Raw genomic sequence first — 21,775 nt, 5'->3', positions numbered from 1 at the left:
CGAATGCCGCAACACACTACAGCGTGAGCAAGGAGCTCGTAGCTTTGCGATCACACCGATGGCGGTGTTTGTTGATTTGACGAATGGCTTGCCAACGCGATCCACTATGGCTTGCAGTCTGCATAATCACCAATGCTGACCTTCGCAGGCTTAACCTGCAATCGTGACGTTCCCGTCCTTGTCCAACAAATCAGGCCTGTCAGCACTTGCCATCGGCCGGCGATTCTGCACGATAGCCAGTTGGCATATGTAGCACGATTCGAGCATTACACCAAAGTAGAGCCTACATCAATTGCGTCGATGGCAGTGTCATTGAAAAAATCAGGCCTTATGTGGGCTGACTCTTCAAGATCATCCTATTGAACATGCAATTGCAGGGACCGGCCTCATGCATATGATTACAATGCTCAACGAATTGCGAACAGGACACTTTGACCAAAACGCAGCACAATGCAGCCTGCACGACCAGCACAAGACAGGTGACGGCTCAAGTGCGACAAGCTTCGGATGTTGTAGGTCTTTTGGTGAAGAAGTGTTTGAAGATTCCCTGCAATGCTTCACAAGTCTGACTGACAAGCCGGCACGGTTCTTTACTCATCTCGGGAACTTGACAATATCTCCTCCGCTTGTTATTTCTCTTTTCGACTCCGCGTGCATATGTCAAGGTACATCAGACGCGCTCAAGCCATGATTGGATCGCTCGCACCAGTGACACCACTACTTACAGTCTGACAGAAGATGCAGTCTCCGCATGTCGACCTATGCCACGCATCTCCGTCGGCAGCCTAAAAGCCATTGGTAACACAGAGCTCGTTAATCTAAACCCAACCGACAGATGCGGCATTTGAGAGCATCCACAGCCCGTGCCGACCCGTAAAATCGTGTAACCAACGTGCTGGTCGCCAGCCCTGCACTCACAACGCTCGCATGTCTTGTACGACCACTATTCATCACCGAAATCGTTCAGGTGCAGAGTGCGATTATCGGGGTACCCTGTCTGACGGACATGGCTACTGAACACTCCTGATACATTTCCGGTTTCCTACCCCACAACATGCGGCTCGGTCGGCGGTACTGTCTGCTGTTGGCAACAGGTACATGTATACGGCACTTCGATACTTGCTCAATGCAAGGCTGCTGCTATTGAGCACCTACGCAGGTGACCGCACACTTCGAATGTGCGTCGCCGTTGGGCTGACCTCAGACCGCTCACGGCATCTGCGCTCATCAAACATGCGCTCGTGACAGCCTCGGATGTGATGTGGTGTGGCAGACAATCAACTTACAACAGCAACATGGTCATGCGCTATTGGCTGCAACGAGTCAGCCCGATACGATGATGGTCGAGTAGGGGCAGAAGTGTTGGAAGGACGAGGCTTGGACCGGTCCTGTGACCTTCTGACCATGCAAGGTTTTCTTTCAAGCATAGCAAGCGATGATTTACCCGCTCCATGCAAGGCACTCAGCTGGGAAGTTGGAAAACGACGTGAATATATGGGCATCAAAGGCACTGATTGGACGACTTTATTTGATTGACCTGGGTATCGGAACGTCCGAATTGTCCATCAGCGGGCCGGCAGGGCTTGCCTCGCTCGCCCAACACGAAGGGAACAGAATCGTTTGGCGTTTATCGATAGACCTTGTGGCTGATGAACGATAGCTTTCTCGTTAGACTTTTGCGACTCCACCAACACGCAGCCAGTCACAACGCTCTGCAAGATGCCGAGGCGGAGGAGGCAGCGGCAAGCGACGAGTGTTTCGCCCTTCTCTTTCGTCCCGCGATGCGTGCATCCGCCTCCTCCCACCCACTGCGTCATCTTCAGCAGCGGGAAGCCCGGCACTAAAAGCCCCAGTGTAAGAAACAAACTGGCCGCGTTTCTGCGCTCGAGCGGTGCAGTGGAGCTGGCGAATCACAGACACGAAGAGGCTGTTTCCATGGATATCAGTCCGTGAGCCATCACCGGCGCAAGGGATGAAGGATCTACCAGATGGCGATTGACAGATTTTGCAAGATGATTTGGTGGTTCATGTGGGTTCGCCGCGTGCCATGCTCGTCTTACGCGAGGCAATGAGAGCTGAGGACCAAACACAAGTTCATCACAATCACTCAGCGGGCCAGCGTCGGCTTTATTACGTTCGAATTTACGAGGTGAAGGATGAACGGCAGTTCCACAAGACGTTGCCTTCCGCTACTTGGGATGGCGGCGCGCCGCTGACAGAAAACTGCCTGAAGTCGCCGAGTCGTGAACATGGTCAGGCTGTCCCTACTAGCGAGGCTGCGCGCACGTCACTGGTCCATCAGTCGCACACCAACAGCCAGGACAGGGCTGCGGGTGCGGCCATCAACAGACAAAAGATCGATGCAAGAGCGGAACCAGCCCTATCTCAAATTGCGACGGGCAACAGCAGACAGGCACCCCCTGGGTGTACAGGATTCAGGATGCGGACGTGGGTCGACGTTTGAGTGGATGTTGCGCGCTGCGTTCACGAGGATGCATGTCCATCGAGAATGTGCGGGAGCGTGCAGCAGCTCACCGGCGGAGCAGCAGGCCTCGGATGGGCGGTGGTGCAGGTGGGCCAACACGGAGTGCAACACGACCAGCACGACGACAGGCTCGTGCAGTGACGGCGATGATGGTGAGCTGTCGTCGCAGCGTGGTGCAAGTGGTGCAAACGAAACAGTGCGCAGCAGGAGACGGCCCGCGTGGATTGAGTCGCGCACATCGCAGGCCCTTATCGCTCCGAGGAGGGCCCTTCCACGTACCTAGCGGTGTTCTTGCATGCTGCAAACGAGGGGAACATGACCATGACGGCGACGCTGCGGTGGAGTGCTGCAACGTGCTGTGGCACGGCAAAAGCAGCAAGCCGCAGCGTGCATTGAGAGACGCCGTGCAGGCGCGAACGCGAGCGTACGGCGATGGTGAGTCTAGCGGTGCTGGCGTGTATGGTGTGTTGCGGCGGACGTGTATTTTTAATTAAAGGAAGCAGATCGCACGTTGACGGGCCATCCCGAATCTTGGCAGGCTGGCTTTGATGAACAACCTGACCGGACCCGGGCCGCCAGCAACGCCATGCAGAGACCCCAGCATGCCAGGCCACCCGCCCCAGCTTGCAGGCCGAAAGGGGGCGCACCTTGCCTTAGTGGACCATATAATGCGGTGGCTGGCGACGATGGAGCATGCACTGATGCAACCAGCGTGCACTGCTACTGTAGGTGGGCGGCTCGCGCTGGCATTAGAGTTGAGTCGCGGCGTCTGGTGCACACCAGCCGCGCCGACCGTCCACCCACAGCGCAGCGCGACACGGGCTGCATGTGCGGGTGCGGCGAGGGCTGCTTGGTGGGTGCTGGTGTGTGCTGGGGCGCGCGCAGTGCGACTGTCAGCCGCGCTAGATGGCGGACTGGCTCGACCCGATGCACTCGTTCGCTGCATGGCCGCAGTGCAGGGATCAAAACGCCATCCCAGTCAGAACGGCGAGAAGGTTTGGGAGTTCGGGCGGCGCGGTGGGTAGTAATAGCGGCCACCATCCCGCGAAAGACCTGAATCTCCTTTCTCGTTTCCACGCTCTTGGGATCCTCCACGCGCGCTTCGAGAAGCCTTCCCTTCACTCTGCTCTTCACCGGTTGCCTGCCCTACCACTGCCACCCACACAGCTGCCTCCTACCCTCCCTCTGCGCTGCCTCCACACCCTCCCCGCCAACGCCTGTTCTGCTTGGCTCCCTTGACGCCGTTTGCACTGCCCTCTTCTGACCTGCAGCCGTCCTTGCGGGCCGCCAGTATTTGTGACACCTCTCCCGCCCCAGAGGATCTCCCGCACCACCACACCACGCTCTCTGCTGCGACGGAGGCTGCGCGCACACGTTGAGCTGTGTTCCACTGGTTCATGACGGCGTGACCGCACCACGTTGTAGGGCGGCATTTTCCACGCACTCGACACCCGTCAACCACGCTTCCACGCACCCTTCAACCACTCCAGACGCCGCTATGTACCCTCACCAGGGCGGCCAGGGCCAGATGCCCTCTCACTGGCAGCCGCCTGCCTCGCAGCAGCCTGCGAACGGCAGCTATCCGCCGCCGCCCTCGCATGTAAGTACTGCAGTGCAGCGTAGTCTCATAGTCACGCGTGCGCGCTCGCTGTCATCGCCTGTCAGCAAGTGTGCAACGCCCCTCGTACCTTCCTGTCCAACGTCGCTCCTGCCATAAGCTGTCTGACCGCCCACTGACCTGCTCGATGCAGATGAACACCACCCTCCCTCCTCCTCCCCAAGAGCCGCGCCCTGATATGGCTGCCCACCAGCACCCGCAGTACCAGCAGCAGTATCGTCTTCCTGGCCCCAACGAGTGGACGCGCGCCCCGCCGCCGCAAGATCCGTACCGCCAGCAGGGCCCTCCTCCTCCACCGCAGTATGTTCAGCAGCACCACCAGCCGCCAGCACCCCGCCAGCGCACCGCCATTGCCTGTCGCTACTGCAGACGCCGCAAGGTAAGTTGAATTGACGACCGCGCCCAGTGTGTCTTGCTCACCTCCTACAGATTCGCTGCTCTGGCTTCGAGGCCACCGAGGACGGCCGCTGCTCCAACTGCCTGAGATTCAACCAGGACTGCATTTTCACGCCTGTCTCGGCTCAGACGCAGGCTTTCGTCCCAGCACACACCGTCTGGCGCGGTGTTGGCGCTCCCCCGCCTATGTATGGCGCCTACGGGCAGCCCCTCCCTCCTGCAAACCACGCAGAGGCCTACGGCCAGCCGCCTCGCCAAGGGCAGCAGCAGCAGGGTTATCTACCCAGCCCTACCGCAGGTCCGTATTCCTATGGTCCGCCCAGTGCTCACTCAGATGAGGGCAGCCGTGACGACCTGACTGGCAGGAAGAGGCCCCACCCGGAGCCTCACACTCCCACCCTGCCACCGCCAGCTCCTGGCTCAGCGTCACAGGGCTCTCATCGAGCATCTGGTCAAGACTATGCGTATCCAGAGCCACCGTCTCTAACCCAAGCGCCTCGCACAGCCACTCCTTCGGCACCCTACTCGACTGCCCCTTCAGCTACCCAGCCATACTACACCGCACAGCCGCCTCGCCAGGCCTCCCCGCAGAGCGCCTACCGCTACGACCCGAGCCGCACCTCCTCCTCCCCACACTCGCAAGCGCCCACCACGCCTGGGTCCGCATCTGCTCCCTACTACCCTCCCCAGCAGAACGGTGCTCTGCAGCCAAACCTTCCCCGCAGCGATGGCAGGACTCCACCGCCACCTACCTCCCAGCCTGCCAGCAGACCTGGCATGCGTATCAACGATCTTGTGAGCGACAACGGAAACGGACGCAGCTCGACCGACTCGGATATGCTCAACATGCTCAACCGCCGCCCCATGTAAATCTCTCTTCGGCATTAGAAGAGGGGCTCCTGAGCTGGCTCTCGAAAGGAGCACACATGGTGCAACGAACCACAAGCAGAGCTATACACACCACTACTCGTCTGTCGTCGCTTTGTTTTCTTGTACAACCTTGATTTCGTCGCCATTGCACCGCCTGTCCTTCGCAAGGCGTCCAGGCTGGCAATAGCTTCTACTTTTGGGCGGTTTTTTGAATCTCACAGCGTCAAAGAGCATCAATCGATTTTCTAATACTCGTCTCGAACTTGTCTCTGCCGGATACCGTTTCCTGTGCCGAGCTTTCGGTTACCGCAAAACATGTTCCTACTGGAGGATGTCTCAACTGTTTTACCACCTTAGAAAGGAGGTGATTTCATACGTTGGCAGCGAGCGCTCGATTCACTTTTCTTACGTTTTCCTCGAAACTGGGTGGATATCTGCACATTCTCGCTACTAGATCTGGGGCTGCATACAGGAGGTGCTCTGACTACTTCCACAAGCATCATTGCACGCGCGGGGTCGGAGCCAGCATTGTGCTTCGTTGCATCCTGCTGGACGTCGTGGTTGTTCGTGTTTCATTTGCGCCATATACTCTCTTAGTTTGTCTGGATTTCGATTTGACAAAATGGTGTGGCTTCTTCGTTTCTCTCCTGTCCCTACCGCGACTCGGCCCTTTCGGCTGAGATCTCTTTTCTCTTTGGGTACACTGGCTTGGGCGGCAATCTGAAATTCACAAAGCGAACAGCGTATACTAGTTACTGGATCTCGATCTATCTAAATTGAAGGATTAATACACATTCGAGCTTCATCCGGTGCGACATCCTCCCCTCTTCGGCAACATCACCGCATCTCTCCTGAACATCGAAGACGTCAACCACGGTTCTCCTCATTCCAGGGTCTGCCACTTGCCATTTGTCAGTCTGTCACGCTGACGCACGGCACACGCACGTACAGCTGCAAGCAACCTGCTCAACCATTTTCCGCTCAACCAGACTTGGACTATAATCTGAACCGGTCTGTTATCGGTTCTGCGAACTCACGGTCCGTCTCTGCGAGGTCACGGACCGGTGCGCAACGTAAAAAGGGCATTTGGACGGCGTCAGGGACCCGAGCTTGCAAACTCGGCGCGCTTCGGACCTTGGTCTTAGGGTACCGAAACTTACTGTTGTCTATTGGCAAAATTCGGGCAACTTGCTTGGTTCAGGCCAACTTGAACTACTGTATGCAGGAACTGTTCTTCCAGTTGCGTTTGCGAGGTGCCGAACAGGAGTCATTGGGTGCGGCGGAATACACCGTTGTGGCTGTTGGATGTAAGACACTGTGATCGAGCAAGTGGGATGTCACGAGTGTCTGGATCACAGCTGACTTCACGGCTATTGCTGTTGGCTGCGGTGTAGTGGCTGACACCTATCAATAGCCTTCAACAGCAGCCGAAAGCGAGAAGTTTGAACGACTACATCGCAGATTCCAACAAGCAAGGCGTTACGTCTTTGTCCGTGCATTCCAGCGCCCCGTCGTGGCCGCAAAGAAGGCCGCATTCTCGAAACCCAACACCGTGGGCCTCCCTCCCACTCCCTCCCGCAGCACTACAAACGGAACTACCGAAATCTGCTCCCTTGCTCATCAAGATGCATCGATCCAGAGCAACATCAGCACCGCCACGGCGATTCAGCACCCCGTGTCTAGGTGTTATCTTCCCCCCTTAAACCTATCTAATTCTCAGCTAAAACATGTGTACTATGGTACACGTCCTCACGTGCCTCGCCGCTTTACAGCCGCTTCCCGCGTCGCCCTCCACTCACCTGCGCAAGCAGACCCAGTCAAAACCCACCATACACCAGAGCGGTAACTCGCAACCATGGTTCGAGGACAGGCTAGTCAGCACATTGGGCGCGCCGCGAGTGCCGCGGAAGTACCCCTGGGCGGTGTGAAAATGGGAAGATGTTGAACCGAAGATTGCGTAGGGATTTGGTGCCGGCTGATATGAGCTAGGCAGACCAAGTGTTAGGGATTTTAGTGTACCAAGATTGCGAGTGGAGCTGCTGAGTGAGCAGGTGAGCTGGGTTGGTGACGTGGGACGTAGGGGGCGGACGTGAGCATGCGAAGAGCAGTTGGTGCCGGATTCATTCTGCGTTGGTTCATATCGATGAGAGTAGGGATATCACGACATGAAGTCGTCGTACGCTCGTATGCGGGGAGAGTAAATTTGGTGGCGGCCGTCTGAGTAAGGCACCGACCGCTGCCACGTGTGGAGTGGGTCTGCATTCGACTCAGTGCCGAAAACCCACCTCGTGATCTCAAGACGTCTTTCTGAACGCATTCCTGGGTGTCCTGGATCTCGTCGGAGGATAACCTGGATCAGGATGGGGAAGTAAAATTTGCTTGCTAGGAAGGTGCGAGGTGAGCGTCTTCTGGAAGGAAACGCTCGGGCTTTTCGGTTGAGTCAGCGGCAGGGACTATTGAAACGTGGTAGTATCCTGGACCTTGTGGTATATGTCTTGGCGTTTGGTGGGTTGGGCAAGGTGTATGACATGAGATGGGATGTAGATTGTCAGATGACTTCAAGGCTCGTAAGGAGGGGTCAAGATCATTCTGGGTAAGGCATCCGAAACCCATATTGGGACGGTACCTTAAACATACATCCAAGGCCTTAAATTTAAGGATTCATCGCCTTGATATCATGCAAGTGTCAGAAAACCGCGTGTCGGTCAAGCAGTGCGGAAATGATGTCGAGGGAAATGCCGTTCTCAGATGACCAGACAGTCTCAGAGACCATCGTTCGCACTCAGGATAGGAGATTGTGAAGCAGTCGCCAATAGCAGCTATGGTGTAGTTCACCTTAATCCTTTCATACACAGCTAAGTTGTGTTCGGTCATTGGTTCCGGCTAGCGTACCCAACCCTGAGAACCACCGCTTGCGGAAGCTGCTGCGTCTTGCATCACTCCTACACCAAACTTACGAATACGTGCTATTGCAAGGGTCTTGCAAGCACGAAGAGACCATTCATCGGCGTCCTTGTCTGCGTGGATCTCGTCACTGTATACCCGCTCCTCATATCGCTCCTTGGTATCTCAGCCACAAGCCATGACAGTCGCACACTGAGCTTGTCTTCAGCACTGCGCAGTGTTCCCAGAAAGATAAGACTTTTTGTGATCAAGCTGCTCCCCTCCCGTTTCGCTGCCTGCTGTAGTGTGCTACTGTTCTGCAGGCGTACCGCTTCGAGAACCGAACAAAGACCATGATGAGCACCGCGCCGCAATGCACAGGCAACGCACAGGTACACCCGCTTGTCATATCCTGCAACAACAAACAACAACAGACAAAGACAAATTTAGATAGGATGCAAAGACAACGTCTGCACCATGCAGGTGAGTCGTGGCATGCAGTCATCAGCGGTAGATGAGCCGCTGTTGCTGCTGATCATCCCTCCATGTCCACCGAGTAGGTTCTACCTTCGCCGTACGCCGCATCAACTAGCCAGCTGCCACAATGTCTCTTTACTAGTTGCTGTTCCTCACAACTGTCGGTCTCACAATTGCTCTAGACCGTCTAGACAACTTCTGCCGGCTACACAGCTATCAAACGGCAGTGGTAGATCGAAAGCTCTACATCAATGGAGGCTTTGTCAACTGGGCGCCATCGACTGTGAATCCCGCCAACGAGACGAATAAGTGTCTTTCCAATTGTAGAGTTAGATCGGCCTGACTTTCTGCGATTAAACACCTGGCTCAGAGTGGGCGACTTCGACACATCGCGCCTAGGCTTCCCGAAACGTACCATGCTCGCGAGGAATGACACCATACCCTCAGCTAGTGGAGGCATTCTGTAGCCCGACACTGCCAACAAGATCATCTATGCATATGGTGGGGAATAAGAAGATAGTGATACACCAGATGAGATGCTATGGTACTATGACATACTTTACAACACTTGGAATGCTTCCGTTGCGAATGGCATCACAGCTATTAGTCCAGCTGCATGGGGTGAGTTCCGGCCAAGCTTTTGAAAGGGCTGTCACTGACCATCACAGGCGCTGGCACAACGGCTTCTGATAAAGCCCCGGGCTATCATTATGGTGGTTGGCTAACGAATGCCTCCAGGTCCGACGAGGAGGCTACAACATGCTCAACCATAAGTTCAGTACCCAATCGGGGTTTGATCAGATCAGTCGCGCGGAGGGCGTTATACTGTACATACCGACGGGCGATGCTGGACTCCTCATATCGGTGCTTGCAAAAAAATGTGCAGACCCCCTGACCTTGGTACAGTGATGCGTACAGTAGGTACGTACCGTGGTTCATGAAGGCAGACAGCCTTGTGAGTGGCCGTTCACCACGTTGTTGCCCTGCAGGACATATACCAGACTGTCAATTCTGTCAACTAAGATAGAAACAGCCAATTAGAAGCCTTCATTCTTACATAACGTAAATCTGTCGCAGTAGTGAGCCAAGTTCAGGGAGGTCTCTACATTTCAGCAACCATTGTATACTTCGGTGGTATTCAGGTGATCAACGGGACACAAGAGTCGCTTCCCATGTCAGACATTTTCGTATACCACATCACGAACGCCAGATGGTATAAGCAGACGACGAGCGGTGCAGAGCTACCGGGGAGTCGAAGACGCTTTTGTGGTGGCGCTTCTGTTGATCATGGTATTGGTTACGGCGATGTTTGGATTTTGAGCCTACCCTCATTCACTTGGATCAAGTTCTTCCCGACATCAGACGATGACGCAGAGACAATCCCACACCACTCGCTGACCTGCGATGTTTACGAAAATTCGCAGATGATCATCATGGGTGGTCACCTCACCAACAGCACCGACTGCGACGTTCCTGCGATATACGGATAACACGGGCTAACAACACGCGCTCGACTTGGGCCTGAAGTGTGCCGCGTTCAACGCCAGCCTGGCAACCTACAGTCTGCCACCGGAGGTCACCAAGACCATTGGTGGCAACTCATCCGGCGGTTCAACAGTCGCTGCTCCAAAAGAAGGCTGGGACACAGGGGACTTGGGTATCGTCTTCGGGAGGAAACATACGCCTGCCTCAAGAGCGCCAACTCGACCAATCCCTACATCAACTGGTCCGAAATCTTCCAGTACGAATGAAGATTCCATCATCGGACTCGCATTCGGAGGAGCCGTAGGAGGCGTAGTATTCGTCATCGCAATCGGAGTCTGTCTGTTCTTCGTACGCCGAAGACGGAAGAGATGACACCCATTAAAACCTGCTACCATATCGCCCGACCAAGTCCACACATCGAGCTCCCTGGAGCACTTGTACGCAGCTACTCGTCAACCTTACTCTCCCGCTTTACACTAGGACGATCACCAGATATGTCGCACTACATTGGCACACCGAATACCTCCCCACAGCCATCTTGGCAAGGTAGTTGGACGAGTCCGGATCGTCTCACTCACACTTCGCATGTACGCGGTCTGAGCGAGCTGGGTGACCGTAAGGAACAAGTCCTGCTACTGCCAGTGCATGAGCTGCCCAGTGTGCGTAGCCCGATGGAGATGGATTTCTCGAAGCAGTTTCCTAGGCAACCGAAGTTCAGAGAGGACGACAGTGTTCACAACTAGTTGGGGGTATGACACTGCTGTTTTTGGCAAGCACTTTAGCATCGCGCTGATCCAAAAAACGATGCTGCTCTTCAGCTTTGGAATACTGTGATCTTAGCGACGGGACGCTGGGTAGTCAGTGTATCGTCCCTTTTGAAAGCTACTCTACCAACACTCCAATCTCAGAACATCACAGGCAGCTTCAACAAAATTTGCAAAGGCTCTTAAAACCGTTCCTTGGCATTCAGAGACTGCAATGCTTCTTGACCGAAGATTTTGATCCTTTTCATTGGTCTTGCAGTCTATAAATACCTGCTCTATACAGAAGCCATCTTTGAATGGCTCTACGTCAGCCGGCATCCAGTAGTAGCACCGTCCTGCCCTGTGTTTTCGCCACCGCCACAAGTAGATGGTTGCCTACCATCTAACCCCGGCATGTAGAACATCGCGTCAACTCCCATCACATTGATCGGTTCCTCTGAGTTTCCACGCGCCTGTTTGTTTTCCCCTACGGTGTGTTGTCTGCCTCCACGATGACGACCCCAGACTAGTCTGCTCTCCGATATCAGGCGACGAAGCCGTAGCAGCCATATCCTGTGGTCGACTGTCTGGACGTTGGTGTGATAGCTCCGCTGCAGGATAAGTCACCGGAATACCTCCACGCTGCCCAATGAACGCATCGTACTCTGTGTCCAAGTAAAGCCCGGAGGCATCCAGGGAATCTGTGGCAAGATTTCGACGATGCTCCTCCGTCGACTGTGATCTACAATTCTGAGTTTTACTGTTCCGTGAGCTGTCAATTGTTTGATGGGGTTGCTGAGGTGAAGGTCTGTCTCGTTCGTGTGCGATGTAACATGGCTGCGATACTGGACCGAACACTTTCACCGCTGTCTCCTCCAGAAGATCGTTGAAAGCTTTCGTTCCCATTCTGTGTTTGTAAAAGCCTCCTGCATGCATCTTGAGAAGAACAAGCCTCATATGTTCTACTGCCAGGGAGGGCTTCAATTCTTCGAGTGAATAGTCCTCGAATTCTCTGTCTGTTTCGCTCTCCGTTCCTATCGGTGTGTCTGATCTGCTCTGAGGCTCTTCGGGCTGCTCAGCTTGAGTGGAGGTTCTCAGATCTGTAACAGCCTCTAATTGGGCGTGAGTTGATTGTGGTTTTCTGTCTGCAGATCTGCGTGCATAATACCTTTCGCGCAGCCTAGGGTCCGCGGGAGCATTGCCCTTGTCATTTAAGACCCTTGTCGAGGCATCGGAGTCGCCGTGAGATGCGACACTGAGGGAGTCATCACCCTGATTGCAACCTTCATTGCCACCTTGATAGTCCGAATCCCTGGACAGTGGAGGGCGGCCGTAACGACTCCAGACGCTTGACTTTGTGTCCAACTTCTGAAGATTCTCAGTGTGGCGGTGGTAGTTGTATAAACTGTCTGCGTCATCTGATCTCGTACTTGAATCGACCTCGGCCTCAACATCATCGGAGGACTGCCGCTAGCATACGTTCGAATGGTCGCTGTTGGCCGAGTCATGATCGTTCGTACGATCCGAGGTTAGTACAGTTGCATTGTCCAGAGTTACAGGCTCCACTTCGATGGCGTCTACCTCAGTATCGTTTAGTGAGCGAGGCTGAAGCCAATCTGGTGTGGAAGAGCTACGAGCTCTCTCATCCGAGCCGTGGTCGTTGGCATGATCTACTGCGGAGTCATTTAGAGTTGGGGAGGATGTAAGCTGGAGCGCTTCTGCTGGAGTGGACGGATCGCCAAGTTCAGGCGAGTCAATTGGATCAGACGGGTCCTCGGAGGTTTTCGCTGATGCTTCCGGCCACGGGAGCCCGTAAATGGGATTGAGAGGCGTGCATCTGATCAACTTGTAGCTCCTGCAGTACCACACGAACTTTTCAGACTTCATCAAGGGTCGCTGCTCCGATACAGACAATAGTCGTGGCTTCGATGTTGACAGGTCTGATGCGTAGTCAGGTCGGCGCGGAACATCTCTTCGAAATCTAGGTGCCTCCACCCATTTCTCCCAATCAGCCTTGGATTTGTGCCCAACAATCTTTCTGTTCGTAAATATCGCCAATGGGGGACATTCTAGGTCCGGTTTGGAGTATTTCCACGCCTTTTCGTTATCGACATTCGGCTCCGGAGGCATGAACTTGTAACGAGGAAAGAGCTACCATCGCTTATCGCCTGCAATTATATATCAGCAATCTGCACGAGCTTGGGAGGCAGATACATACGTAAAAGTCCAGGAGCCGCCGGAACATCGTGTCTCTCTGAAGAGGCTGGAACATCAGCCCCTTCTGGCTGCCTCGATCGCTCTTGTATCTTTGCCTGAGCTTCTGTCTGCTCCAACTGCTCCTCTGCCTGGGGCGTTTGCTGATTCACTTCGGGAACGTTATTGCGTTGTACCAGCGTCGATTCTGAACGGCTAAGGAAGGGGAGCTGTCCTATATACTCTGAATGAGTGCTGGGTAATCGTCGTGTTGGCCTTGAAGCGACATCGGTAGCAGACGTGGAAGGGTCGGATCGGGTGACAGATTCGAGATCAGGGCTGGGCTAGTTGGGCTCGGGAGTATGATGTCTCTCACCAATCTGACGTGTACCACTAGCCAAGCATTGAAGTGGACTGCCATCAGCTCCCAGACGATCCCAAGGCCGCCGCCCCGGAGATGAGCTACGATGGCTTGAGCCGATTGCATCCTCGGTGTCTTCAGACCACCCTGTCATTCTGGTATAACGTTCAGGCTCTTGCTCCGGTTCTGGAGACTCGGGTTCGAGGGACTCAAACTCCGGAGGCTCGAGTGTGTCTGTTGAGCTGCAAAGACTAGAGTATAGGTGCTTGCGTGTTTTGTCTCCATTGTGATTTGTATAAGCCATGTTCGACGTTGCTGAAGATGATTGCTCGCGTGGGGCTGGTTGCTTGCCCTTGCCGCGCCTCTGCTGTTCGCCATCTGACGGCTGGTTGTTTCCAGGCGTCTCGTCGACCATTGTAATGAATGGGTGAAATGATAGTGCAAAGAATGTTGGGAAGTGAGAGCTGTTGAAACGTGAAAGTAACGTATTGGGGAAGTGTGAAATCTGTGAGGGCCTCCAGAGTGGAAGGACGGTCCTCGCACGTGACTGCACCTGCAAGACCATCAAGGCGGCACTTCCTTGCCATCCCAGTCCCAGCACTTGCCTCGTCCGTCGATTCCTACCTGCCTGACCACATCGACAAGCTGCTCCGCCACCCATTCCTTCTCAAAGAGCTTGTCCTTCTTCACACCGCCCCAGAACTCTTTGCTGAACTCAGTCTTGACTGTGCCCGGGTGCAACGCTACTGCTAGTGCTTTGTCCCCCGATGCTGTCCGTAGGTGATTGTCGAATGTCTTCACCACCTGGTTGACACCAGCTTTCGATGCGCGATAACTGTACCAGCCTCCCAGCTTGTTATCAGATATGCTACCCACACGTGCAGACATGATTGCCATGCTTGCAGCGGACGGAAGTCCCTTCATTATCTCCTCAACCTCTTCCGGAGATGCGGTTTTCTTAGGCAAGAATGATGAAAAGTGCTTGATCATAAGCATTGGCCCCAATGTGTTGGTTTGAAAGGTCAACAACGCATCTTTGGCATCGATCTGAGCTGGCGACTTCTCGGGGAAGAGCAAACCCGGCACAAAGAAGGCGAGTTGAAGCTGATGAATGCCTGGCTTGAATTGTTCTTTGCATGCGGCCGCTGCTTCTGCGATTGTGAACTCGTCTATGATGGTTATAAGCTTCATCTAAAACGATTTTGGAGCAACAAAAACAGTTTGCAGGTTTCCGCTCACGAAAGATCATGAGAACTTACCCGTGACATCAAGTTTCAGAACCCTCAATCGCGTCTCATCAATATCTAACCCCTCAAGCAGTTCCTCTTCCGTCTTGTCGAGGTCCTTACGCGCCGTCGCAACAACAGGCGCGTTGGTGGTTTGCAGTACTCTTCTGGCGAGCGCGAAACCAATGCCCCGCGAGGCAGGCGAGATCATTGACCATGGCGGCATCGTGACATTGACACTGTATCTGTGGTGTGTAAATTCATGTTTGACAGCTGAACACGACAGACTTGAAGTTGCACCAATCATGGTAGAAGCGCGATCGATGATGACATACTTGCCCTGTCGGTCGAACTAGGCCGCTTTGAGCGTAGTAACTCCTGACGCTCTAAACGGTGCTACGAGTCCTGGCTATCCCCTTAAATTGAGCAAGCAATGGTTAGATAGAAAGAAATGGTCACACGACGTTGATAATGATGGCAGCTGTAAGTCGATATATTCATTTGGTCTAGAATAGTAATCTAGGTCTTATAGCTCATGCCTACACTCGAAGGTTGGCTCGTCGCTGACCCATCTGCTAATCAGTCGTCCGTATCCGTCATATCGTCGAAGTCTTCGTCACCCATCATATCATAGTAATCCTCTTCCAACATCTTTATGATCTCTGCCGGTGGCCGGTGTGAATGACCTTGGAAGACGAACGCTTCTCGGATGGCTGTGCCAGAGTTCTCTGTGGGTTGGATAAGCCGCTTCACCATCATGCACTCCAAACAATCCTCTGCGTCCTCATCGCACCCAGTCAAGACCCATGCAACATCGTCGATACACGCTTCTAATACTTGAACTTCGAGCTTTAACAGCTCATGCTGGAGTACCCTGCGTGTCTTGTAGAACATCTGTTCGAAAGGTTACAGTATTTGGATCTCTTGGACATGGTTCTCAGCGATGAAGTCCTTGAAGTTCTCCAGCCTCCAATTAAGGTCTAGTCGCATCTTGAGTGCTGGAAATTCGGAGCTGGGTGATGAGCGGCGAAAGTGCTTCTTCAGGATGTCGTTGACTGTGAGTGTGTATGCTGCCGTCATCTCGTTACAGCTATCTGTGAAAAGGGTGATTAGCCTGTCCACAGAGTCGGGCAGAAGCCGGTTCCAGAGACTGTCTTGTCGCTTCTGTTGCTCTTTCACGATCTGCTGAAAGTTGTACATAGGGCGCTTACCGTTCTCCAAACAGGACTTGATGTTGCAGATATGCTCAGCGTACACTCCAAACTCATGTTCGACGAGTGTCTGACGATCGATGAGTGGCTTCAGCACTTTGAGTTGCAGGCAGTCACAGATCTGCTTGCCGCTAGCTTCACATGCTTCTGCATTAACGCCGGCTACTGGAGTAAATTGCTCAGCAAACTTGTATGCCATGAAGAGCATCTTTTGGGTGTGACCGCAGTTGAAAGTTGTCCCTTATAGATAGCACATGTTGTCTGGTTGAGAGGGCTGGGAGGAAAGATTTGGGCTTGATAAGGAAACAAGGTCGAAGTGACCGTATAGTCACCGTGACAAGACATCGAGTGAAAGCTGCTACGATGAGAGTGAAAATACGAGTGCGTCAATATGCGCGTACGGTGAAAGCTACCGTGAATCTGCGAGTGTCCAGAAGGCTCTACTGAAAATCTTCTCGATTACGAAATGTGCAAATTTGTCGAAAGTATCAGTCGGTGCTGATACACGAGACGACCAAGCTCTGTCGTTGTAGACGGTAGTCGCATCGACTGACATATCTCATTGCATAGACGACCTTCAGGGGTCGAATCGTTGTGGTATCTCGGCCAGGCCAAGATCACCAGACTCCAGAGGTCCTGCAATCTCAATTTGTCGGTGCATGCGTGTGACACCGGCCGTGTGATGAAGTCCCGTTTCACAACATGATGCTGTGTTCCCGCCAGATGAGATCCATTCGAGTCCTCTTTCCCTAGTTGACTTGGAACAATCACGTCTGCCTAAACGTTGATAACACAACTTTGATGTCCGTTCAGGATGTGAGGATGCTGAGGAATGCTAGCAGAGTGTATGTAGGAAGGCTGATTCTGGCAGATTTGAGTTCGCAATGACAAATGAGAGTCATCAGAATCACGGAGCGCCATACCATTTGTATGCCTCAACGCTTCAATTTGCCGAGCCACAAGTCCTTCTTTTGCTGCACTCCACCAACGCCGACTGTAACGCTGCACCTTCTACGTTGCTTCCAAAGCTTCGAGTCCGCGGTAGCCTACGCCATCGTGACCACAACGCGGCTCATAGCATTGATGTGTGACTGCGTGACATCGGTATTTGGGAATCGAGGCTATGCTAAACGGAGCACCGTGTTGCACTGTAACGACGAGTTGCCGTGCACGGCAAGCCGCATCTTGCTTTTCCGAAGTATATCGAGTCCTCGAGAATCACAAGGATTGGAGGGAATTGCAAAACCGCCACGGTTGGGCAAAGAGGCTGTGCCAGGGTACTGGAGGCGTCAGAGAGTGGATTGGGAGCGACATTGTGGGGGTCTTGGTGATGCGGTGGAAAGTGAAGCAACGCATTGTCTGGTCCTGGTTGCAGTAGTAGACTCGGCTACCTTTCCCTTTGACCCCGCAATAATGCGATGCAGCAGCGCATTTTGGGAAAGAACGCATTGCGCATGACTTGCAAAGTGTAAGGTTCGTGACCCGGTGTCCAAAAATGGTGATTTGCTAGAACAGGGAAATACGCCCAGAGCTGCTAGGCCACATGGAGTCGCAGACACAAGGTAGTCATTTTGAAGTGAATTATCGTATTGTGCCGATGCTTCCAGCATTGAGGGGGAATCGAAATACACAGTACCTCGTAAATGACACACAGGAGATGATATAGATGTCCATAGTGACCGCAAGAGAGATGAAAGAAAACACCACACCACGCCGGTATCCACGTTAAGACGTACAATCGTCTGATCAGAACTGCAGCCGCCTGGCTCCCAACATAGCGTTTCCACATGCATATCGTCCCCTCTGTCAAGCACATTCGCAAACAAGCGCCATTGCGTACCGTACACCAGAGCATTGCTCGTGAGCGAAGCTGCTCAATTACTTTTTGGCCATTATAAGGGGTATCCGTCCTGGGCAGTGTGCACGACGCCCGAATCGTGGCCAGCCACCAAATCTGGCAGAGGCCCGCAAAGTGATGTGTTTAGCCGAGCTTCTGATCCTGGGGATAGTGCTGGCTGGGATGGCGAGGCATGCCATGCTGGGCCATGGGGTACTGCTGTGATTGCTGGTGGCCCTGGAGGTAGTTCTGGTACTGCAGAGCAGCTTCTGGTGTCATGTAAGCCTGGGGAATGGCGTTGTTGTTGGGCACGCCGCGGGGCTGGCCAGGTGGCATTTGCGCGTGGTTGTCCTCGGGTGAGTCGACCTGGTTGTCCTCAACGCCGTTCGCATCGCCGCTGGAGGGCTCAGGTGCGTTCAGGCAGGCCTGTGGGACGTTAGTGATGCAATGCGACGAGTGCATGGACGGTGCAGCGTACCTGGATGAGGTTCTTGCCCTCGGGCTTGGTTACAAGAGGCTGCAGCTTCGGCGTCGTGAAGGTGTAGACGAGACCAGTCTCCGAGACAACGAGCAGCAGCACCTGGGTGCCGGTGAGGACGGACAGTTCGTAGGCCTGGTGCAGGGCGTTAGCTGATGTGTAATGCGACGGAAACGCGTGCTCCTCTCGCAGGCGGCAGCGCGCAATCACAGTCACGGTCAGTCACGTACCTTCTTCATGATGCCGGCCTTGCGCTTCGAGAAGGTGATGTGGCGACGCGACTTGTCCTGAATGAACTTGATCTCGATCTTCCTGCGCTCGCGGCCGGGCTTGTCATCGTCGTCGTCGTCGTCGTCCGCCGCAGGGCGCGGGCGCTTGGTGCCGCGGTTGGCATCGCCGGCATTGAGGGCGCCGTTGCCGTCGTCGTGGAGCGAGGGCGACGCGTTCTGGTCGTGCTCGGTGATCTCAGAGGCCATGGTGTTGCGCGCGCTGTCGTTGGTTGCAGGTGTTTGGCGTTGGCGGTCCTAACTGCGTTTGGCCGGGTGTTTGTGTGGGGAGACCCTCGGCGTCTGTTTGGCGGAGAGAGCTGCGCGTAACAGGATAGACGAGACGAGTGCAGCTGTCTGGAGTCGGATTAGGCCCGGGTCGATGAACGGGGAAAAGCAGGCGCGCTTGGGGACAGAACGAGACAAGTTAAGAAGCGGGTGCTGAACCCTTTGGTTGCGGCGAGCAAGGAATGCAAGGAGAGGGCAAGAGCTTGGTTGCACGGCGCTGCCGGCGGACAGAGGACCGCACCTGCTCGGGCGCGCAGGCCACTCACTGCCCGTGACTGGCAGGCTAGCGAGTGCTCGGCGGGCCGGGGGGAATGGCTGGGGTGCGACAAAAGCGCGCAGGCCGCGAACAACAACAAGAGCGCAGTACGTACCAAGAGACGAGAAAACAGCCTTTGCAGTGGAGCAGCAGGCCGGAAACGGTTTAACAGAGACCCTGAGAGCTTGTCGGAGCTTGGCCGCGGGTATCTGGCAGGAAAGGCAGCGATAGGCAGCGCGACGCAGGGCACACGCTGGGTGGTGCAGGTGCGAGAGAGCTGTCTCAGAGAGGGAAAGAGCAAGAGAGATTGGGGAAAGAGTGAAACGGGCAGTGGAGGGGAAAGTATAGCAGCTGCTTTGGTGCCAGTGCCAGACCGGACGCCTGCCGTGGTTGCAGACGACGGGGGGCGGGAGACCGCTTGAGCGTGCACCCTGGTCAACGCTGAATCGCAGATCGCGCGCTTGGGGTGAAATGGGAAGGTGGCAGCGACAGATTGGTGCTATCTATCATGTTCCTTGGGTCTACGTTGGTAGAGCGCGCTGCTACGAGCCTTTAGACACCCATATCGTGCCCTTGAGACGACCTTCAAGCTGTCAGTACGCTTTGAGAAGAGCAGCAGCGGGCACTTCCCTCATCACGAAAGGCGCCTTTCTGCTTCGAGTCCAAGCGTTTTCCCACAAATCACCGTCTGCGTGCCCAAAGGCGACCCACTTGGTCTACCAATTGCCTGCTAGCTGCTGACCTCAGCGGCACTAGCCTCGATCCTGCAATGCTCCTGCCAAAGTCGGCATCGCCTTGGGGGTCGAGCGTTCCCCCTCGCTGCAGGCGCCACCAACACCTCACCGCACCGGTCTGCATCTCGGTGCTCAACACCAAACGTCGCTCGTGACATTGACCTGCACTGCTGCTGTAACAATATCTTCATTGCTATCTGAAGGCATATCTGATGGTTCGTCCCTCGTGATCGTGTGAGGCGCAACGTCGCGGACAGTCTCAGCGCCAAACATCGAACCACCATGGACTTCCGTGGTGGTGATTCGCCAGCGGACATGCTCGAACAGCACTGAAACCACGCACGCCTCGTCTTTCTCCGATTGTGACGCGCCCAGCAGAGCCTCTTAATGCTCGAGCTGCCCGTCTGCGCAATGCCATGCATTTTCTGTTTTCCCGCTGTTGCTGCCGTTTCCTCTTCTCTTCGTTTCTTCACTATACCTAATAATTGCACTTGTCGTAGTTCATCGAGAGCACGCCGGACGGCTCCGCTGCACTCGACTTACATTCTTTAACCCAGTTTATCATACTATACCGAGCCGCAGGACGCAGTAAAATCATTCGTAAACCGCCATCATGCCGAACAAGTTGATGCTGGCCTTCCTTGGATTCGACTTCCTCTTCGCTGGATGTGGAGGACTACTGTTGGGCTTTTCGTTGATGTCGGAGGCAGCAATGCGGGAAACACAGACCGTAGACAACGTCACCCAAAACCTACTGCTCGGCCAGTGCCCGTTGACAGCCGGTGTTGTCAATGCCATCTTCGTCTTCGCCACATTCCTGCTCTCACTACCAGCACTCTTTCTTCCCACAAATCGAGGCTGGCTCCGCGCCCAAGGATGGCTCGTGGTCATCTGCGCAACCTTCACACTTAGCTTGGGTGTTGCCATCTGGGTGGAAACGCTGCAGACACGCCAGAACTTGAGCGTACTTTGGGGACGTGAGACACCGCAGATCCAGTCTCTATTGCAGCAGAAGGTAGGCTTGATGGTGCTATAGAAGCCTTGAGCATGAATGCTAATGTGGTTCAGTTCGACTGTTGTGGATATGTCAACGCTACTACACCTCCTTTTGTCCAGGACTCCACTTGCACCAACGCTCTCGTTGCAGCTCAGAAGGGTGGATGCATTGGGCCCTTTTCTTCATTCACCAACAGATACCTCGACCAAATCTTCACCGCCGCCTTTGGTATCGTCGGTATCGACTTCATTCTGGTCCTCTGCGTCGCCATGGTTCTCAAGTACAGGATGGAGCAGGAGCGCTACAGGCACATCGATGAGAAGAACGGCGTTGGAGGCTTGTAGAGACCGTAAGAGGGGGCACTGGGTACAGTAAAGAAGAATGGTAGTAAGTGGAGGTGAGGTTTGTGGGTTTTGGAGGAGATGGGACGAAAGGCTGATCGACATATACCCAATTCTGAACGTCTCTTTCTTTCCCTCATGTTTTGGTATGGGGTGATGCAGTAATGACAGGACTCAGCGGTGCTGATGATCCACCTCTCTTTCAATCTACATTTCACATGCATATAACATTTTCATAGACCATCAAATCAGACAGACAGCTACAGTACATTCAAATCCATCAACACGCGTCAATTGAGCACGCAACATGATTTACCGCCCAAAGCAACTTGTGTTCATAAACCTCAAACTGTCACAGCCATCAAATGCCCTCTGCACAGCACCAAGCATCCCAAGCAACCGCGACAGCTGTCACCACCACTTGCTTGCAGCCACAACTTACCTTGCATCTGCCTACACCTCTCGTTCGCCGTCCACGACCGTCCCCTCGGCACCCGGCACAACACTGAAACGATTCCTCATCCGGCCAAGAAAGCTTCCGGTCTCCACCCTGCCTCTCACCCCTGTCCCAGTTCCAGCGTCCAGACTTCCAACACCTGCATCGTTCCACGGGAGACCCAGCGCGCGCCA

The 21,775-nt window shown here is 54.3% G+C and overlaps 9 protein-coding genes across 9 annotated transcripts; 4 read left to right on the top strand and 5 right to left on the bottom strand.

The window, feature by feature from the left end:
• Nucleotides 1-1,585: 1,585 nt before the first annotated feature.
• On the bottom strand, nucleotides 1,586-2,139 carry BU25DRAFT_273253 (uncharacterized protein). Its single transcript, XM_033701843.1, has 2 exons — nucleotides 1,986-2,139; nucleotides 1,586-1,927 (listed from the first exon to the last, which is right to left on the bottom strand). The coding sequence occupies exons 1-2, from the start codon at nucleotides 2,027-2,029 to the stop codon at nucleotides 1,669-1,671; spliced, it is 303 nt and encodes a 100-aa protein (XP_033563924.1). The 5' UTR covers nucleotides 2,030-2,139; the 3' UTR covers nucleotides 1,586-1,668.
• Nucleotides 1,956-2,940, top strand: BU25DRAFT_273323 (uncharacterized protein). Its single transcript, XM_033701844.1, has one exon. The coding sequence runs from the start codon at nucleotides 2,250-2,252 to the stop codon at nucleotides 2,766-2,768; it is 519 nt and encodes a 172-aa protein (XP_033563923.1). The 5' UTR covers nucleotides 1,956-2,249; the 3' UTR covers nucleotides 2,769-2,940.
• Nucleotides 2,941-3,983: 1,043 nt separating this feature from the next.
• BU25DRAFT_337112 (uncharacterized protein) lies at nucleotides 3,984-5,369 on the top strand (the record flags this gene model as incomplete). The annotated part of the gene is made up of 3 exons (XM_033702661.1): nucleotides 3,984-4,085; nucleotides 4,237-4,482; nucleotides 4,533-5,369. The coding sequence occupies 3 exons, from the start codon at nucleotides 3,984-3,986 to the stop codon at nucleotides 5,367-5,369; spliced, it is 1,185 nt and encodes a 394-aa protein (XP_033563922.1).
• A 4,238-nt stretch (nucleotides 5,370-9,607) lies between these two features.
• BU25DRAFT_420000 (uncharacterized protein) lies at nucleotides 9,608-10,219 on the top strand (the record flags this gene model as incomplete). Its single annotated transcript, XM_033707972.1, has 2 exons — nucleotides 9,608-9,650; nucleotides 9,807-10,219. 2 exons carry the CDS (start codon nucleotides 9,608-9,610, stop codon nucleotides 10,217-10,219), a joined length of 456 nt encoding a protein of 151 aa, XP_033563921.1.
• Nucleotides 10,220-12,170: 1,951 nt separating this feature from the next.
• Nucleotides 12,171-13,261, bottom strand: BU25DRAFT_273015 (uncharacterized protein). Its single transcript, XM_033701841.1, has 2 exons — nucleotides 13,176-13,261; nucleotides 12,171-13,125 (listed from the first exon to the last, which is right to left on the bottom strand). The coding sequence occupies exon 2, from the start codon at nucleotides 13,085-13,087 to the stop codon at nucleotides 12,428-12,430; it is 660 nt and encodes a 219-aa protein (XP_033563920.1). The 5' UTR covers nucleotides 13,088-13,125; nucleotides 13,176-13,261; the 3' UTR covers nucleotides 12,171-12,427.
• A 436-nt stretch (nucleotides 13,262-13,697) lies between these two features.
• On the bottom strand, nucleotides 13,698-15,016 carry BU25DRAFT_489735 (NAD(P)-binding protein). The gene is made up of 2 exons (XM_033711439.1): nucleotides 14,771-15,016; nucleotides 13,698-14,680 (listed from the first exon to the last, which is right to left on the bottom strand). The coding sequence occupies exons 1-2, from the start codon at nucleotides 14,961-14,963 to the stop codon at nucleotides 14,076-14,078; spliced, it is 798 nt and encodes a 265-aa protein (XP_033563919.1). The 5' UTR covers nucleotides 14,964-15,016; the 3' UTR covers nucleotides 13,698-14,075.
• A 293-nt stretch (nucleotides 15,017-15,309) lies between these two features.
• On the bottom strand, nucleotides 15,310-16,156 carry BU25DRAFT_447147 (uncharacterized protein; the record flags this gene model as incomplete). The annotated part of the gene is made up of 2 exons (XM_033709533.1): nucleotides 15,310-15,611; nucleotides 15,648-16,156. The coding sequence occupies 2 exons, from the start codon at nucleotides 16,154-16,156 to the stop codon at nucleotides 15,317-15,319; spliced, it is 804 nt and encodes a 267-aa protein (XP_033563918.1). The 3' UTR covers nucleotides 15,310-15,316.
• Nucleotides 16,157-17,929: 1,773 nt separating this feature from the next.
• Nucleotides 17,930-18,739, bottom strand: BU25DRAFT_337040 (SRF-TF-domain-containing protein; the record flags this gene model as incomplete). Its single annotated transcript, XM_033702659.1, has 3 exons — nucleotides 17,930-18,211; nucleotides 18,264-18,398; nucleotides 18,494-18,739. The coding sequence occupies 3 exons, from the start codon at nucleotides 18,737-18,739 to the stop codon at nucleotides 17,930-17,932; spliced, it is 663 nt and encodes a 220-aa protein (XP_033563917.1).
• A 1,586-nt stretch (nucleotides 18,740-20,325) lies between these two features.
• Nucleotides 20,326-21,373, top strand: BU25DRAFT_272956 (tetraspanin). Its single transcript, XM_033701840.1, has 2 exons — nucleotides 20,326-20,822; nucleotides 20,876-21,373. The coding sequence occupies exons 1-2, from the start codon at nucleotides 20,421-20,423 to the stop codon at nucleotides 21,146-21,148; spliced, it is 675 nt and encodes a 224-aa protein (XP_033563916.1). The 5' UTR covers nucleotides 20,326-20,420; the 3' UTR covers nucleotides 21,149-21,373.
• The last annotated feature ends 402 nt before the right edge of the window (nucleotides 21,374-21,775 follow it).

This window comes from Macroventuria anomochaeta (assembly GCF_010093625.1).
Source record: "Macroventuria anomochaeta strain CBS 525.71 unplaced genomic scaffold BU25scaffold_9, whole genome shotgun sequence".
Lineage (NCBI taxonomy): Eukaryota > Fungi > Ascomycota > Dothideomycetes > Pleosporales > Didymellaceae > Macroventuria > Macroventuria anomochaeta.
Note: the sequence above shows the minus strand (reverse complement) of the source record. Positions and strands in the feature narration are given on the sequence as shown.

What these genes read in the sequence shown, in the direction of transcription:
- BU25DRAFT_273015 (XM_033701841.1), bottom strand. Translation starts at nt 13,087, where the DNA reads ATGCCTCCGGAGCCGAATGTCGATAACGAAAAGGCGTGGAAATACTCC.
- BU25DRAFT_273323 (XM_033701844.1), top strand. Translation starts at nt 2,250, where the DNA reads ATGGTCAGGCTGTCCCTACTAGCGAGGCTGCGCGCACGTCACTGGTCC.
- BU25DRAFT_273253 (XM_033701843.1), bottom strand. Translation starts at nt 2,029, where the DNA reads ATGAACCACCAAATCATCTTGCAAAATCTGTCAATCGCCATCTG. An exon ending in AATCTGTCAATCGCCATCTG is followed by an intron (nt 1,928 to 1,985) that starts GTAGATCCTTCA and finishes CCATGGAAACAG; the next exon opens with CCTCTTCGTGTCTGTGATTC.
- BU25DRAFT_489735 (XM_033711439.1), bottom strand. Translation starts at nt 14,963, where the DNA reads ATGCCGCCATGGTCAATGATCTCGCCTGCCTCGCGGGGCATTGGTTTC. An exon ending in TCTGAAACTTGATGTCACGG is followed by an intron (nt 14,681 to 14,770) that starts GTAAGTTCTCAT and finishes TAACCATCATAG; the next exon opens with ACGAGTTCACAATCGCAGAA.
- BU25DRAFT_272956 (XM_033701840.1), top strand. Translation starts at nt 20,421, where the DNA reads ATGCCGAACAAGTTGATGCTGGCCTTCCTTGGATTCGACTTCCTCTTC. An exon ending in AGTCTCTATTGCAGCAGAAG is followed by an intron (nt 20,823 to 20,875) that starts GTAGGCTTGATG and finishes AATGTGGTTCAG; the next exon opens with TTCGACTGTTGTGGATATGT.